General features: G+C 42.3%; 1 protein-coding gene across 3 annotated transcripts in view; it reads right to left on the reverse strand.

Annotated features, from left to right (window-relative positions):
* ENPP2 (ectonucleotide pyrophosphatase/phosphodiesterase 2) overlaps positions 1-18633 on the reverse strand; it is a 141988-nt gene that overhangs the window by 10694 nt on the left and 112661 nt on the right. For all 3 annotated transcript variants that reach the window (XM_019528101.1, XM_019528100.1, XM_019528102.1), the window contains 10 exons: positions 18384-18509; positions 14943-14974; positions 12726-12853; positions 11141-11228; positions 10920-11007; positions 8831-9003; positions 8541-8589; positions 4355-4491; positions 3685-3820; positions 1533-1610 (listed from right to left, as the gene is read on the reverse strand). In XM_019528101.1, the coding sequence (XP_019383646.1) occupies positions 1533-1610; positions 3685-3820; positions 4355-4491; positions 8541-8589; positions 8831-9003; positions 10920-11007; positions 11141-11228; positions 12726-12853; positions 14943-14974; positions 18384-18509 (1035 nt within the window). The remainder of the gene's footprint in view (positions 1-1532; positions 1611-3684; positions 3821-4354; positions 4492-8540; positions 8590-8830; positions 9004-10919; positions 11008-11140; positions 11229-12725; positions 12854-14942; positions 14975-18383; positions 18510-18633) is intronic.

Raw genomic sequence — 18633 nt, forward strand, 5'->3', positions numbered from 1 at the left:
GGCAGGCCCTATGAGGAGAGGCTATGGGACCTGAACCTGTTCAGCCTCCAAAAGAGAAGGCTGAGGGGGAATCTTGTGGCCTGTTATAAACTAGTCAGGGGGGATCAGCAGGCACTGGGGGAGTCCCTGTTCCCCCGAGCACTACCAGGAGTGACCAGGAATAACAGTCACAAGCTGGCAGAGGGTAGGTTTAGGCTAGACATCAGGAGGCGCTATTTCACGGTCAGGGCGGCTAGGGTCTAGAACCAACTACCAAGAGAAGTGGTGCTGGCTCCTACCCTGGGGGTTTTTAAGAGGAGGTTAGATGAACACCTTGCTGGGGTCATTTGACCCCAGTGCTCTTTCCTGCCATGGCAGGGGGTCGGACTAGATGATCTGCTCAGGTCCCGTCCGACCCTAGAAACTATGAAACTATATTAAAAAAGGGAAAGAAAGGAATGAACAGATAACATATAACCACAGCCTCTCTGTCATGTGACTGTTTGGCCTTTGTCCTGCCCATTCATATATCCTCCCATTTCCCTCAATGTAGGCTTTGAAGCCTTCTAGACAGGGACTTGTTGTAATCTCTCTGTAGGGTATCCCAGTTTTAGTACTACAGGAATCATCATTAATATTATTGATTCTTGTGGAGTGATCTTGGACCCCTGATCCTCTAGACCCAGCAGAGGGCTATATGAGGGGGATAGTTATAAAAATGGGACAGCCCTGGAGGAGGAGCAGATTACAGCACACATAGGATGGCTGCAAGTGTCTCTGTTTCACTCGTACCACAACCTTGACCCACCCACTTAATGCTAGGGGATCCTTCAACTTCCAATAAAGAGGGATGCTACCACAATATGATTGCTTTTTCCTGTGTTGATGTTCCTGGAAATTCCACTTTGATAAATCATGATTTTAGGATGTGTTATCAGTAATGATTTTGCACTATGGGGGGATCAAATAATTGTCCTTTTGCTACCTTTGCTAAAAAGTCTATAGACTTTACCACTTGTTTCTACACACAGGCTTGCTAATGCCCCTTGTTTGGTTTGAAAAATCCTCCAAGACTTTTGAAGCTCATCCAAACCTCTCTGGTCTAGAATTTAAGTTGGAAATCTTATAAGAGCCAGCTGTTGAGACTTTTCCAAGGCATCCCAATTCCAGCCAAGCCAGAAATGCCACCAGAATAGTCTGATGGTTTTTGTATCTCCTGCCAAAGCTAGAAAGCAAAGGGGTGCACAAACAAAGGAAAGTCATGGAACATTTTTCAAGCCTCGTGGATTTTAATTTAATTTAGGTCACATCTTATTTTTACTCAGATTGTTTCTTTTCCTTTTGGTTAGATTAATCGGTGATAAACCTGTTTAGTCCACCTTTAAATCTACACAGATCCACAGGCATTACCCGCTGGCTGAGGTGAACTGAAAATTATCCACTAAAAATGGCTAACTTTGTTCACTTCACAGTGTATGAGCCATATTTGTAGAAGATATCCATTAGTGAAGGATGTGTGTAACCAACTGTACCACTACAGGTGTAGTACTTACTTTTGAAGGCAGGATACATTGGGATGATGTTTGTTATTAGAAAGGCATCATATTTAGCTTCTGCAGAGGAACTTAATTCTGAAAATTATAAAACAAAGAATATAAACAAGACAGCTTTTAAAGGTAAGCCTCTGAGGTTTAAGGAAACATATGCTGAATTTAATAAGAGTGTGGCAGACAGCAATCAAAAGGAAGATTGCATTTTAAATGGAAACCCACATTTTGGCATCATATAATAAACACAGTTTCATATATCTTTAACCATGGCAACTGGACTGGAATAATAGGGCTTTTGTCTTTAAGTCTTTCAATATCTAATGAAGCATTCAGGGTTTTAGCTATTTGTGCACATTCTAACAGGTGTGATAGCTGTGCTGCAACTTCACATATTTAAATACAGTAGGTTTGCAAATCCAAGGAAGGTCAGCATCTCAATTTCTAAATAATCTCCCAACTTCCAACAAGTTCTAACACACACACTTTTTCTTTGGCAAGAGAACAAAAGAAAAGAAAGCAAAGTACCTCACGAGAGTGAAATTGTCTCTTTATAACTGTTTGGACCACTGCAATAATCTAATTTTATAAATAACCTGGCCACAGAAATCTAGCATATAATCTCTGCATCTAGCTTGATTACTTCTGCTTCAACTACACTTCTAAGAAGGAAACCCATACTTATATTAATGATTCCAAGTGATGTTTCAATGGCTAGTTAAAAGTTTGAGTCTTATTTTCTAACTGAATTGGCCTACCTTCAACTTCCAGCCACTGGAATCCTTCCAAGTTTTTCTGAACCAGATGAAAGAGCCCTCTACTAGAAGTATCTTCTAGGCCTGTGTGAAGCAGCAAGTATTCGCTTCGGATTCGGCCAATTCAGGGGACGGTGACTTAATTTGGTGATTTGAATCACTGTGCCAAATTGATTCAGCGAATTGAATCACTGTGCTGAATCAATTCAGTGATTTGAATCACTGTGCCAAAATGATTCAGTCAAATCTCCAAATCAAACAAGCCTCCATCCCTCGCCCATTCTCCCAGCCCTGTCAATGGCTGCCCCACCTGGCCCCAGCATCCTGGCTCTTTTTAAAAAAAAGCCCTGCACTCACTGGCTGCTGGCAGTCAGGGGGGCAATCCCCGCTGTCTCACTCTGCCCCATGCTGCATGGGGGGCTCTGCCATGAGCCCCCATCCCCCACCTGCTCTCCCAGCCTCCCCCATGGCTGCCCCACCTGGTCCCAGCATCCCAGCTCTTTAAAAAAAAGAAAAGCCCCGCCAGCTCCTGCCAGGTGGGGTGATCCCTGCTTCCCCCCACCACTGTGTGGGGAGCTCTGCCTTGAGCCTCCAGAAGCTCTGAGACCGCTTCAGCATCTGGTGAGTGCGGGGCTTTTTTTTTCTTTTAAAAACCAGGAGCTGGGGCCAGATGGGTTAGCCATGGGTTGGGGGGAGGAGGTGGGGTGGAGGAGGCTGAGAAAGCAGGCAGGAGATGGGGCCTGGTGGGGGTCCACCTATGGTCCCTTCCCCCACTCCCACCTGCTACTTAGTGGTCCAGCTCCCTGTGGCAGCAAGTGGGGACTGCCCAAATCTCTGAAGCTCTCCGAATCTTTTCTGAATCGATTCAGAGAGCTTCTAATTGATTTGGATCTTTTTATTGGTTTCCTGATTTGATTCAGAGATTCAGCTGCCAAATCAGGCTGATCTCCCCTGAATCAAATCAGCACCTGCAGCTTTGCACAGCCTAGTATCTTCTTCCCATGTTGGGAATTCTAAACTGGCTGAGTTGCCTCTTGAACAGTCTTTACAATAAAATAGATATGATTGTCTGAATTGCTAAATTACTGAACATATTTGAGATGCAGAGATACATGCAGTAGTTAAATCATGTACAGTTAAACTTTGAGTTGCATTTAGCTGGTACTTTTTTAGGGATTCTCCAGTCTTACCACAAGCCAAAACAAACTTACTTTTGCTGGCAAACAAGCTTTTCAAAGTGGCATTAAAAACCTCAACTCCTACACAAGTGTGCCTGGTTTTTCTTAGCTAAAGTTTTCTTTAACATATAAAAAGAAAGCTGAAAAAAACTCTCTTAGCATAAAAAAGTAACTGTACAGGATGCAACAAACTATGCATTAAACAGGTATCCATGCTAAACTTACGGGGAGGGAAAAGGAATCCATATGACAATTGTTTATCTGCTCTGTAGGCTGCACAGCTCTGACTGATTCCTGGTGAAATGCGCAGATCAGGCCTCACACAGTTGGTTAAATGTTCAGGGATACCAGAAACCTCCGCCTACATTGAAAACACACACAGAAGCATTCATTAATGTTACCTCACAAAAAGAAGTTACTAACAAGACTATGACTTGCTTAGTCCTGACATGAGGGAAGATCATTTTATTTAAAGCACAGTGATTCCAAATACTCAACAGGTGTGTTGGAAGATGCTTTGTTGAATAAAATATACCCACCACATCTCTACATCTCATAACTCTCTACAACTTGGGCCTGCCCTTGAAACTGTCAGAGAGCTCTCTTTTACTAACAGTAACAGAAATCACCTCTGGAAACAACCTGCGGTCACTGATTATGCCAGACATTTCATTAAGGGAAAACAAATCCCTACCCATTAAGAAGAGGTGCGAAAAATTTTTAAAAAAGAAAAGAAAAGAAAAAACATCATAGAATCTTTGAGCTTTAAAATCCCATATTTTCTGGAAGATGGGAGCGGCTTTTTCTAATGAAACTCAGCATTACTCATGGCAATAACAAAGAAATTCCACCCGGGATCCTAAATGTCATTTTCAGAAGTGAAGGGAAAACTGACCTGCTTTGAAATAGTGTATGAAGTCCAAAGAGGCATCAGGAATGTTTCACTGTAGCCACTTTCAAAGTCATGGTGATGTAAGATATTATACTTTGTACGATAAAGCACTGCTGGGCGTCCATACAGGAGATGCCTCTCTAGAAATTAGAGCAAATTACATTTAAATTGCAGGTAATTTATGGGAGAAAAACCCAGGTGGTTTTCTAACACATGCTCATTTCAAAGCAAATGGCCTCTGCAGCACTCAGCCTAACTGAATTGGCAGCTGAGGATATCCCATGTTTTAGTGGAAGAAGAGAGGAGGAAAAAAAGTTGCGAGTTTGCTGAGATTGAACATGGCCTTTTGCCCATATTGCCCACTCTCTGTACAGCTCGGGTGTATAGGTGGCTTATTAGTAGAACCACTGGCCCTGGAGCTCCATCCTGATGTAGGTAATCCCTGTGAAGCTCAAGAAGGAGAATCTACTCCCTAGAGAGCTACGTCCCCTTCTCTTCCAGCACATGGTGGAGATAGTGGCTATACTTGCCTTTATAGTTTGGAAATCATCCTAAAACACATGCATTAATCCTCATTAGCCAAACAGTTTTACTACATGAACTACATTTTTGTAAAACTTAAGGTAGAAAGGAGATACACCTACTCAATATGTTTTTCTAATCATGTACACTGATTTGCAACCTGTTAAATGGACAAAAATGAAGTTTCATCAATTCTTCCCTTTCTGAATCTAGAAAGGAACCCTACCTATCAATACCCAACAGTCATTTCTGTATATAACACTGATAAGGGAAGGCAATACTTCCTACTGATGTCAGGTCAGAAACTAGAAGATCCAAGGGAACAGCAAAAGATAAAAAATGGTAAGTTCCCCAAAGATCATGGTGGATGAAAAACACAGCTTAAGCCTAAGATCCCAGGGACATTCTCCTTGGAGGAGTCTGTATGTGAGAGATGGTGGAAGAAAACATCACAGACCCCAAGTATGTGCCAGAACAAGGAGAAAGAATAGACTTTTTCTGACCAGCACCACAGAAACCTTCCCAGTCTGCATGGCAGGGTTAGGAGAGACGCGGCCCTTTAGTTGTTAGCTCAAGGCTATCCAACTGGCAACTCTTGGGCTGAAAAACCTTAATAGGCAGCCACCAGACTTCCACCTGACTGCCACTCCCCCATCACTGCACATGCAGCACTATCTGGGATCTCAGTTAAAAACCACTCCAACTTTTACTTCCTGCACCCACCCCAGGGGTGAGGTGGCATGGTGCAGCCCCTGCTGTTGGGGGAGACCACAGCTGGGGAGCTGGCGGGGAGGGGACTCCTGTATATATGGTGTACCAGGGGAGCAAGCACATATGCAGTGCGATGGGGTGGTTTCCACATAGTGGTGGCTGGGGGGGGGGGGGGACAGACTCTCTGGCTCACGCTAGTGAAGCCTGCCCAGGTTGTGGCCCCTGGCCATTTGGACAGTCTCATGTCAGCCTATGTATCTAAAAATGAAAATTCAAGTACCTGTCTGTTCTTCTTTGCTAACCTGTGTTTAGCAAACTATTCTCTTCATCCTACCTCACATTTAACCCTGACAGAATTTTTTCTTGATATCTGGCTCTAAATTAACTAAAACAGTGATGGTCTCCACAGCTCTCTTCTTTAAAGCCAAGCTGGGCAAAATCCATTTCTTATCCCCCCAGAAACCAAGCTTGTGCAACTGGTTTCCAAGGCACTTTTCACATCTGCATCATGACCAAAAAAGGAACCCTGCCTGTCTAGATAATTAAGCTGCCTGACATTTTGGAGGCTCTGCCAGTGGCTTGAGAAATCTCCACAAAGTCAATGGCACATGCAAAAGGCAACCTGAAGCCAGCGTCCTGTTTCCTAAGCCTCACAAATGAGAGTAGCCTCAGACCCATTTGGAAACCCCCCATTATCCTTGCAGGCCTTGCCAGCATTTTTTTGCCATGAGACCTTTTAGGGTGGGATGTGGGAGGAAACGATGCAGAGCCCACACAGCATCTTTGCTTCCGCAAAGAGTTTGGTACACACAAAGACTCTCCAGTTACCCATTTAAGCAAGGCTGACAGTCACTTTCTGTTCCAAAGGGAAATCAGACCTAAGTCTCAGGTCAAAATCTCACAGTTAGGCATATAAGGGGATTTTTTCCAGAAATACAAATGGGGTATAGGTGCTCAGCTCTCACTAGATCTTCAATAGGAAGCATGCACCAAACTGCTTTTTTTGGACTTTTGGGAGCCTCTGCATATGTAAGCACATTTGAGTTTTTGAGGCTCCCTTTCTAATACCTTCTGGGAGGTGAGAGTTAGAAAAGGAGCACTTCCTTTAAATGTAGTGAACAAAAAATAATACACATGGAAGGTAAAAATAGCCATTTACTGAAAAACAGTCTAGTAACTCCAAATAAGATTTCTAGCTGAGGGAAAGAAGCATCCTTAAAACTAAAAAGGGGAGAGGATATACCAAATCCTTGGCTAGTGTGTCAAAGCGATCCACGTTGTATTGGTCTGACAAGCACGTGTGAGAAGCTGTGAGTGACAGCTTTGCTTTGGGAACCATAACCACAGAACGGAGACAATGCTGAGATCATTCCGAAAATGGAGCTTCACTCAGATGCTCAGGGGATGTTTCACGTATGTCTGAGTGCATCCGTGCTGTGACGACAGAACACTTCTAACTATTTGACATGTAAAGACAGAAGAGCCAAATCCAGGGACAAAAAAGGTGGTGCATGTTGATTACATTTAAGGGTAGCAGTTGAAGGGATCTGCACTTCTGCTGCTTGGTAACCATCACTTTACCCAGTAAAATGTAAAGTTGAGCAATCTGAAGGCGCGCGGCTCATGGAGGGAGGAAATAGGGAAGAAGGGATTTTCAGCTAAGAGCAGGCAGATACATAAATATGCAGGAGTGTTACAAGCCTGGACATGTCCAGAATAGAATGACTTGTAATACATATTGCTTTTCAGAAATGTTTATAGTCCAGTTTATAACTGGAACTTAATTATTTACCTTGGTTAACTTAAGCAAGATCCCAAAGAGGGACAGGACATTTTTAAAAATATGTATATCCAGAGTTGTAATGGTCAATGCTAAAAAAAAGTTTTGGAAAGTATGGAAAGCAACATGCTCTAGCGCTTCAGCCAATGCCCATTTGAAATTAGGAGTAACTTTCATGAGGAGCATCTTACCCTGCATCTGCCTAATGTAGACTTTCTTGCATCTTCTTCTGAAGCAACTGGTCCTGACCACTGTCAGAAACAGGACACTGGGCTAGATGGACTACAGGTCTGAGTGTTGTGTTGTTGTGTGGGTTTTAGTTAGGTACAAAGATCAGCAAATATATGATGAATTTAAATTATACATTCCCACAAGTTATTTGAGGCCAGAATCTTTTACCCCCTTTCATAGTGAAGTCCATCTTTCTCATCAAGTAAAATTCTTTAACAGAAAATTATGGAGATAATTTGAAACAAAAGGCACTAGGCAATGTGAATAAGCATGATAAAAGCAGTCCATGTGACTCTGACCAAGTAAAGCATTTAACCACATGCTAAGTTAAGCATGTGAACAAACCTATGAGACCTGATAAGTAAACGTTGCGTAAAGTTAGAGTTTATGGTAACAGCCTGGCACTGGACCCCCCTCCAACATAAAATCAACTGAAGTGGAGTTGCAATTGCCTAGATTAGACAAAACAGCCTTTCCGCAAAGGCTCAGAAGTCTAAGGACTGAACAATCCTGGCAAAAGCAAAGGGTATGACCAATGTGTTTTAATGCATTTCTAACAGCCCCCCTTGCTTGGGGCTCACAGGGAGTCCCCCAGAGGTTAAACTGCTTTGTCCTAGAGGAAAGTTAAAGGAAATCAGACAGCAGTCACACTGTCCTATTTGGAAGGAAACCTTGCCAGAGGCACAGGCCAGACAACCTACACTTCCTTGCACTGTCAAGAGTTAAGACGTAGCCCTGTGCACCAAGTTACATAAAGCCATGTGTGATTTTGATGGTGTTGTTTGAAAAAATGTTGACTATTCATGTAATAACCAAAATAAAATACGAGTTAGATCCCAAAATATGACCTTTTTCCCAGAGAAGCTCCAAGAGAAATAAAGAAAACCATAATTGAAAACAAAAACATGAATGTTTCTTTTATTGAGTGAGTCACCATGTCCTTACCTTCTGTTCCTTTGACATGAAAGCGCCTATTGAGTTCATCCAGCTTGTTCTTCAGACAAATTAAAAAAGAAGATGAAAAACATTAGCATTCTGGCATCTCACTTTCACTATGCATGAAGCAAAATACTAACTATTCTATGGGCTACAACAGACTCTGAACAATACAAAGGGTGAGAGAGATGTTAAAAGATGGGGCTCTTCCCTTAAATGTGAGGGCCATATTTTGCCAGCCTGCTGCATTAGACAATTATACTCAAGAACATAAGTATCAATAGATCCAATGAGAGTACCTTGTCATCACATGTACATCCCATATCAAAATCAGATGGAGAAGATGAAGCTATAGGATAGAGTGGCCTAGCAACTTCATCTGGCATAACTGGCTTATATGCATTGGTCCTCAGCAGGTGATTTAAACTTCCATGGGTTCCGTTATTAGGGGCAGGCTTCAATCCAAGTAGATCTGATGAGACAAAAATCACAGGTGAAAGTTTGTTAAGGTATCATTGTATACATCATATTTATTGGTATGCAATCTCTCTTTCCCAGACTGCTAGAGCCAGACACTAATGCTATTTGTAAACATGCATAAAGTGTGAATGGGTATTTCTCATCTATTAAAATATTCAACTTCAGTTCACATCATAAAATCTTCATCATACATAATGTTGGTAGCCTCCGTGACTGGAACAAGGTTAGTTAGTACTGCTATGAGGAGAGGCTACTGTTTGAGTACAGTAATTCCTAGCATCTCCAGTATCTCCAGGGGTGGATGCTTCCAAAAATCTCCTATCCACCTGCTTCTGTTCATGCAGGCCAAGCCTGCTAATGCAGTAGTTAAGGCACGCTGAGGGAGGCTGCCCACATTCACTCTTGTGATCTTTCTGGCCTCCTTACAAGTTGCCCAGAGTGACTTCAGGGCTTCATTTCCATGCTTGGCACGTGCAAGGGGGAGCAGGTAGGCAGAGAACACCCAGGGCATGCCGGGAACAAGGTGTATTCATATACCTAGAGTCAGGATCAGTACATTAGACAGCAAACCTAAAGTGCATTTGGTTAAAACTCTGTTAGTGACAGTGTTATCAGCATTAAAACCATAAAGTCAGACTGCAGGGTTTGCTGACATCCATCAGCTGAATATCCTCACTTTGCATGTTTATGGCACCTTTCATCTCATAATTTCCTAGTGCTGTACAAACAAAAAAAGCCTTTAAACATTCCTATCAGATAGGCAAGTGCAATACTGCTCCAATTTGGAGAAGAGCAAACTGAGACAATGAGTTGTTCAGTGACTTGTACCCATCAGGTTACTGACAGGGTAACAGTTCTGTCTGCGCATTAAAGAGACAGGATCATAAAAGCATATGTTCCCGCACTGCCATATCCAACGTCTCCACTTTACTGCTGTAGTAAGACTTTAGAAAAGATATGTTGATATTAAGAAACACATCAACCAGATGCACAACACTGACTGTGTGGCAACTCTGAGCCAGAGGCAGAATGCCGACCACTGCAGAGCAGGGGTGGCCTTCCCTGCCCTAGCTCTCTCCTTCCTCTGGTGGCAGGTGCTACTGCAGCTAAGAGGTAAGCTCAGCAACAGCTGCAGCAGGAGGGACCAGAATGCCCTTCCTGGAAGTCTTTGCTACAGCAGATGCAGTCCAGCTCCAGAAGCTAGGCAGCACTGCACCCAGTAGTGTATGAGGGGAGACTGAGCAAAATAGTGCCCCCATGGGATTTTTGCCATGGGAAGCTCAGCAGCCTATGGGAGGGAAGAACTGAGGAGCAAACCAGGCAGCCACACAGCAGGTGCAGCAGCCCCACAGTGCAAGCTCTCTAGGAGCTGTCCCTGGCACCTTGCTTGCTTCCCCCAAGCCTCCATATGCTACTGGATGCAGGGTTGCCTAGCTTCTATGGCTGGGCTGCACCTACCACAGCAAAGGCTTCTGGTGGGATCATTCTGGCACCCCCTATAAGTCAGTGCCTGGGATGGATGTCCCATTTGCCCCCTGCCAGTTATGCTACTGCTCTGAGCTGCCATGTGAAAGACGCAGGTGCCAAGGCTGTCTCTCTGGACTCAAAACTTTGTGCCTCCAGGCTAATGAAGAACTGTCATACCAAGCTGCAGCACTGTGTATTTGATTTTTGCTGAGCTGCGAGCAGCAGCACAATGTTAATGCCTTTTATTGGCCAGTTGTAGGGGCTGAACAAACACAGGCCTCTGAGAACAGCTGTGTATTCTGCTCTTTTGGCCAAAGGGCAAACGACAGTGTAGTGCAGGGGGAGAAAGTAGTGGCCCAGAAAGGAAGAATACGCAGGGCCTACATGAACAGCCCTGTCAGCCAAAAATAGCTTCTTTATTTTGGAAAGGAAGTCACTTACCACACATAATGTTGTAAAGTTCAATATTTTCAAATGGAGGCACTTTTGTCTTGTATTTAAAGGTAGGACCATAGCCTATGAAGACAGTCTTTAAAATAGAGGAAACACACAAAGTGATTAAACAGTAGATGTTTTGCAGCAATTCTTAAATATTTTTTCCTTCAGCAACTGCCCCCCTCTACTCCCCCCCATCTCCCAAAAGGATAATTTCTTGTTCATACCTGCATGCTGTTTATTTTGTTGTCATAGCCATGGTCTCCATGGAAGAAGCATTTTCCTGATTGTTTCTTATAAACATCCATGGATTTTCTACATTGAAACATCATTAATAAATTTCACATTAATGTAAGGACAGTTGTAAGAACCGTTACTGTTCAGACGGCATCATCTTCAATGGGGAACATCTGGGCTAGGATTTTCAAAAGGTGTTTAAAGAAGTGAGGTGCCCATATCCCTTTAAATTTCAATGGAAAATGATCACCTAATCCTGGGGGTACCATTTGAAAAAATTACAGCCTGAAACATAAGGGTGGCCAAATCTTCTCTCGCATATACAGCAACATTGTCCTCAAGAGTCCAAGAGTACTGGACAAGTTACAACCATTCTTAACACTGAAACATTAAAAAGGACATCTTTTTAATGTACCTCACTACACCACCACCAAGTGAGACAAGAATCACCATCACCAGGTGCAACCTCAAGGAAACTAAGTAATTAGTTATCCAAGCAAGATGAGAGGCATTACAAAAGAGTGATGCTATTTTTGTCTGTGGTATACAGGGAATAAATTCTGTCAAGAATGAGATTCTTTGTCTGACAAGCAGGGGGTTTTCCCTCTACACCCCGAGTACTAGCTACCAAATCTTAAAGCTAACTTTTGTTCAACATTTATACTGAGCTGTATTTTTTACATCCATTTTTAACAGAACCCTCCTTTGGCAACTGTGATGATTTGTTACAATAATCTTTGCCCTTAAACAGGAAAAGAATGTAGACTTCAGATGTCTTGGATGTACTTGGAAAGAAATTAATGCGAATGAGCATGAGATAACTAGCACCATCTATTGTAAATCGCTTTACAGTCCCAGAAAGAAGCTCTCTCCCACTGGTGACTCCTGCCTATTGAAACTATTTACAGTCATGTTTCTCTAATCAGTGAGAAGTAAAATTTGCTTGGTAATATATTTTAGTGGACTAACGGGCAAAGAAATCTTATTTTTGGCATATTACCTGAACCATCACTGCTACAACATAACTTTAACCAGGAGAAGATAGAGGTATACAGTTTTTAGAAAAACAACTGAGCAACAAATAATTCTGCTAAAAGGAATTTTGACCTGGCATATAAAAAACTAATCTTGTATAAAATATTCCTTCTGTGTCTCCTTTCCAACCTGTGGCAGTAGAAATTCTTAAAATGAAAGGCCTAAAACCCACATTTAATTATTTGGAGTTGATGGGAAACCCATCCTCAGATGCTGAACAAGACAAATAGTGAACTAGCCTACTGGAGTTGCACAAAAAATCTTTTGGGATTTCTCATTCACTGCTTTAGTAGACTGATGGACAAATTCATAGCACAAGTTTCAAAGGTAATGTCATCACACAGTGGGTTTGCTTATAAGCAATGCAGCTAATGAAAACTACCATTTCTTGAAGCCTATAGAAATAATGTAAAGAAACAAAATTTGTCTCATCTTCCAAGAACCACTGATTTATAGACAAAGATCCAGTTATTCTTTTTATTTAATATAGCATTACAGCAACCGTTAAGACTCCAGAAAGAAACATATGTAGCAGTTTACCTTGCAACATGCCATCTTCTCTCCACTAATAAATGCACATCCTCAATTCTTCTGTTGTAAGCATAGTGCAAACGCTTGGGAAGGTGCTGTTTCAAATAAGGCTTAAAGTGCTGGTCCGGCTTTTTACACTGAAACACAATGATAAGAAATTACATTGTTATATAAGTTCTGCCATACGGGCCTGCTAGCCTTGAATTCCTGAAGTCAAGCAGACAGTATGGTTGAAGCATATTATCAATTATACCTTAAAGAACAGTCTGTAGAATATTTTGAATTCTTGGCCTAATACTCTTATTTATGTAATATTCTCCTAGGACTTGTGGCTTTGATTGTGACACCTTTATTCTCATTAGAATATTCTCCAGAGCAACATGCAAAATACCACATTTTCTCCAAGGATTTACAAATTGTTCAAAGCTTAATTTCTCTTTAATGAATACTTTGTGTCAGTGTCTGTGTACACAAATGGGGGTTGCCTGCCTGGTCAGATACTGGACAGATGCAAGGGGGAGGTGATTGCCAAACAATGGTCAGTGTCGAACTGGCGAGGGAGCACTTAGAGCATCTGAATGTCTTTAAGTTGGCAGGACTGGATGGACTGCACCCGAGTGTGCTGAGGGAATTGGCTGGCATCAGTGAGGGACCAATGGCAAAGGTATTTGAAGACTTATGGTGGTCGGGAGAGGTCCCAGAAGACTGGAAAAGGGCCAGTGTGGTGCCAATCTTTAAGAAGGGAAGGAGAAAGGATCCAGGAAACTATAGGCTGCTCATTTTGACCTCGATACCAGGTAACATTTTGGAAAAAAATTATCAAGAAGTCCATTTGTGAGAGACTGGCAGAAGGCATAATGGTGAAGGATAGGCAACATGGTTTCATTGTGGGCAGGTTATGTCTGACCAGCCTTGTCTTCTTCTATGATCAAGTAATGAACCACTTAGATGTGGGAGATGCAGTTGATGTCATATACTTGGATTTTAACAAGGCCTTCAATATGGTCTCCCATGACACTCTTATAAGGAAACTGGGAGATTGCAGGCTGGCAGAGTCCACGTTGGGAACTGGTTAAAGGGTTGAACCCAGGAAGTGCTGGTGAACAGGTTTGTATTGTCTTGGAGGGACCAAGTGTTTGTCTTCAGGTTTTGGTTCTTGGCCCCATGCTGTTCAACACCTGTATCAATAGTTCAGATGAGGATGTGGAAAGCACGCTGGCCAAGTTTGCAGATGATATTAAGTTTTAGGGAAAACCAGTCACACTAGGGTTAGGATGTGGATCCAAGTGGGCCTGGACAAGCTGGAAAGGTAGGCAGAGTGGAACTGGATACAGTTCAAAAAGGTTAAATGCTGAGTGCTTCATCTAGGGAGAAATAACCAGCAACATGAATATAGGTTAGGAAGAGGTGTCCTAGCCAGTACAATGGCTGAAAGGGACCTTGGGGTTATGGCTGATCACAGGATGAACATGAGCCACCAGTGTAATGCCGTAGTCAACAGAGCTAACAGCTACGGGGATGCATTAGCTGACGCATCATGAGCAGATCTAAGGAAGTGACATTTCTTCTCTATTCAGCATTGGTGAGACCCCAGCTGAAGCAGCATCCAGTTATGGGCAAAGCACTTCAAACAAGACATGGAGAACCTTGAAAGGGTATTCCTGCCCAGAGCAGAGTGGTTGGACTCAATGATCTTTTAAGGTCTCTTCCAGCCTTAATTTCTATGATTCAGAGAAGAATGGAATACTGACTATATACCAAAAATGATTTGGTTACTAAATTTGATAAGCCAGTATTTATTTTAAGTAGGAATTCTTCACAAGAACAAGGCTAAAAATAGAGAAATATCAACTATTTTTTTTACATTTTCAGAGTATTCGTAAATCATTTACCTCAAAAGATCATTTTCCATTTTTGAAGGAAGGCATAAATAGGCTCAATTCAGGAACTCAAGACTAGTAGGAGACTCAAGACTACATAGTACTATGCTATGTAGCTATGTACTACCCAGAAAAGGTTATAAAAAACCAAAAAGCAGCAAACAGAGGAACTCAGGGCAAACATCATTAAACATCATTCATGAAGGATTTTATTTGTCTCTCTTTACTCAAGCCAGTGACAATTTTCCCTGACTAAAGGGCGAGCAAGAAATGCTGAATGGAGCTGTACATTAACATGTCAAAGGAACAATATAACAGAGACAGAGATACATGCCATAATACTTACTGTGAGGTTTGCAACAATTGCTTTAGGATCATCTGTTAAAAAAAGAGAGAGGTGACATAAAATAGCCATCTGTTTCTTGAAGAATTTACAAAGTGAAATCTGCTTTTCAAGAGATGGTTTCTTTTAGAAACTATCTCAATGAAAAAAAAATGCATATTCTCTAAAATAAGCCCGTAAGGATTTTTAATTCCCCTCTTTTTATTTATAATAATACTGATCAGTGTTTTTCCCTGTGAGGCCTTAGTTTAATATTTATTTTACTTTATAAGAATATTTAATCTAACAGCTTTAAAGTCTTATGACTGATTATCTGATTTATTATTTTATATGCACAGAAAATTTTCAATTTTTTTTTAATAATGCCTAAGTATAACAACAAGCATCCTTATTTACAACAACATGTATTCTTCTTTTGGCTGCGCTAGTGTCACACACATCTGGGTAAGTTTCTACACACATGAAATTCATGGTCTTCTTTCTTTCAAGCCAAGCAACAACTTTTGGCTGCTTAAATAATTATGCTAACTGGCTTTGAAATTAATCATATTGAGTCCTGAGCTAAAAGCCATGCATACTGTGCAAAACAGTACCGTTCCACTTCAACTTCAGTTTTGATGGAACAGTGTTTCATTTCGAGTTTTGTTGAATTTCGAAAGCTCTGTTCTGTTTTGTTTCATTGAAACTGTTTCAACGTTTTGCCCATAGGCTATAATGGGGAATGCCTATAACTTTGTCATTTCCTGCCCGATTCAGATGAAACTTGTGGGGAATGGTAACCCCCTCTGAGGGCATGAAGTTCACCAAGTTTCAAAGAGATAGGTGCAGAGGTTCCTGGGTAACTGCACCTCAAGGTGTTGACAAGCAGGAGCCAGGGAGCAGGAGCAGCCTGCTGTCATCTGGCAGGCAGATCGGGGACCCGCACCCCTGGGAGCAGTCCAGCAAAGCCCATGCAGCCCTCCCAGGAATGCAGGTGGGCCCCTGATCTGCCTGTCGAATGACAGGAGGCTGGTTCTGCCGCCTGGGGCCAGCGGCAGCGCCAATCTTCCTGGCACTGGGCGCGGCCCGCTTCCCTCCACTGGGCTCAGCTCCCAGCAGCTTGCAGCCCTGTGGAATTCAGCCTGGTGGTGGGAGGCGGAGAGCAGAGCCAGCTCTTCCCACCTCCCGCCACCAGGCTGAGCTCCATGGGGCTGGTGGAGCCAATCAGAGTGCAGCCCAATGGCAAGAGGTGGGCAGAGCCAGCACTGTGCCCCAATTGGCTCCACCAGCCCCACATAGTGCAGCCCAGTAGCAGGAGGTAGGGGGGAGGCAGGGCTGTGCTCCCTTCCTGGCTGAGCCACATGGGGCTGCGGAGCCACTCAGAGTGCAGCCCTGGCTCTCCCCTGCCTCCCACCACCTGGCTGCTTTGAAATTCGAAACATTTCAAAACTTTTGAAACGTTTTAACTGCCCTCATTTCATTTTGCAGCTATTTCAAAGCCCTTCATTTTGTTTCCATTTCGGTGTTTGGAGCTCAAAATGAGTTGAAACAAAACAGCCAGCGAAGCTTCACACAGCCCTAATGCATATATCTACTGTTGTGTACAGAAAAGTAGAAATGGGGTTAAGTTATGGCACACTGGAGTAGTGAGAAAACGGATACTTCTTTTAATGGTCTAATCCTCTGTTTTCAATTCAGGGATGATGTTTGCTCTCTGATTGACCCACAGAAAGGAAGAATGATTGCAAATGGGGAAAAACAAAAGCACTGGGCCAAAGCTTAGCATGGACTAGCTAATCTTCTTTTTGGAACATGTCAGTAGTCTTCATTCAAAAGAAAAGAAACATATTGTGTGTCAGGAAAATAACAAGACTTTTGTGCTATTTTTCACTCCTCTTTGCACATCAGTATAATATAGTACTTATTATTATCTGTAGATCTATCATATGGTAGTGCTTAATCATGTTCCAAATGAAAACAATTGGAAAAATCAAGTGCAGTCAATGACAGTCTTACTGTTGACAATGACAGAAGTCTGTTTTAAAATTCTGCATGGAAAAACTAAGCATGAACATTCTCAGAAGATAGAAGTTCTGGGAGAACCTTTCAGGGATTCAATCTTTATGTTAGTTTAGTAACTTACTTTCTTTATCATCATGTGTAATGCAAAACATTTTTAGTCTATCAAGTAACTAAAAACTTAACGGCTGCATCCAGATGAGTGCAGAGGTTTGGCTCCCCAGGGACAAGTAGCAATGGCGCACTTTATGCCATTGCTACTTGTCCCTGGGGAAAGCCCGTGCCATGCATGCTTTGGCATGTGGCAAGTTACCCCGGGGGTGGTAAAGAAGGCTAGGGCTAGCACTGAGCTGGCCCCAGCAGCCTTACCTAGGGTCCTGGAGGCCTAGGGTCCTGGCTGCAGCAGCAGCGATTCTGCTGTGTGGAGCCTGGCCAGAAGCCACAGAGTGGTCCCAGGTGGCTTGGCTCTGTTTTTGAGTGATGTGTGCTGCCTGTTCATGCACTGCTCTGCTTTTTTTCCCTGCGGGTTTTTTTGACTCCTGGCTATCCACAGATGAGCAGCACTTCCTTGCAGTTCAGAGAAGATCTAAATGTATGGTATGTGGCACCACAGACATGTTTGCAGTGCCACATAGTGCACAGCTGTGCTCATCTGGATGTGGCCAGCTTGTTATGTTCTTGGAAACTTCATATGTCCGTAAGTTCAGGGAACAATAATATTTGAAGCAAAAGTTTACCCATATCCCATATTTCAGGAATCAACAGCCTATGGCTCATTGGCCAGATCTGGCTTGCAAAAAAATTGAATCTGAGCTCTCTGCAGCCAATGGGACATCTGTAAATTTGCATCATAACTTACCCCTGTGTAACCTGTTCCTGTGCCTATACTTGAAATTTATTCATAGGCGAGATTAATAACTAGATTAAAGGATTAACTCATTTGCTTTCATTCTGCTGTAATTTAAATGTCATCATCGCAAAATATCTTAAGATTCATCTTAATGCAAATTATATTCAAAGTCTCACGTAGGACTAACTAACCTACCCCTCTCCCCTCAAAATGACTTCTTAGAGATGACACAATATACAATATGTGAATATCAGTCCCAAACCCTATTTGCTCAAATTCAAACTTCACCATTCTCTCTTCTACTGCCTTAATCTCTTCCACTACATCCCATTCAGGTTTTTGACCAAATAACTAATCCTATTATCTGACTCTTTAGTCATGGAGAAACTAGTGAATTCAATCTTAATACTGTCACTTAATCCCTCAGTAAACCCTATTTAATCCCTCAGATCAAAAAAGCATCCACAGTCTCATTTAGCATTCAACATACAGAACTCCAAATCGCTGATACAGGACTACTTGTGCATATAACTACGATTCTACCTGAATAAAGGTTACAGAATCCAGTCCTCAGTGTAGTAATCATGTCAACTTACATTTCAGATTATTGCTAGACCTTGGGCGAATGCGTCCCAGAGAGCCAGGCAGCAAAATGATATCTTCCACATTAGTCAAATAGTTACTCAAAAATTCGGTCCTTTCACAAGTGGTATCCTCCATTCCTGTGTAAGGGGAATAAATTCCTTTACTAAACAGGATTTTATATTGAAAAAAATCATATTTCCTAAAGCATAGGCATCAAGCTCAGCCTATATGCAGCAGTTTTATAAAGTACAAAAAAAAAAA

Source organism: Gavialis gangeticus, unplaced genomic scaffold (assembly GCF_001723915.1).
Source record: "Gavialis gangeticus isolate Ggan-Ray unplaced genomic scaffold, GavGan_comp1, whole genome shotgun sequence".
In the NCBI taxonomy this organism is placed as follows: Eukaryota; Metazoa; Chordata; order Crocodylia; family Gavialidae; genus Gavialis; species Gavialis gangeticus.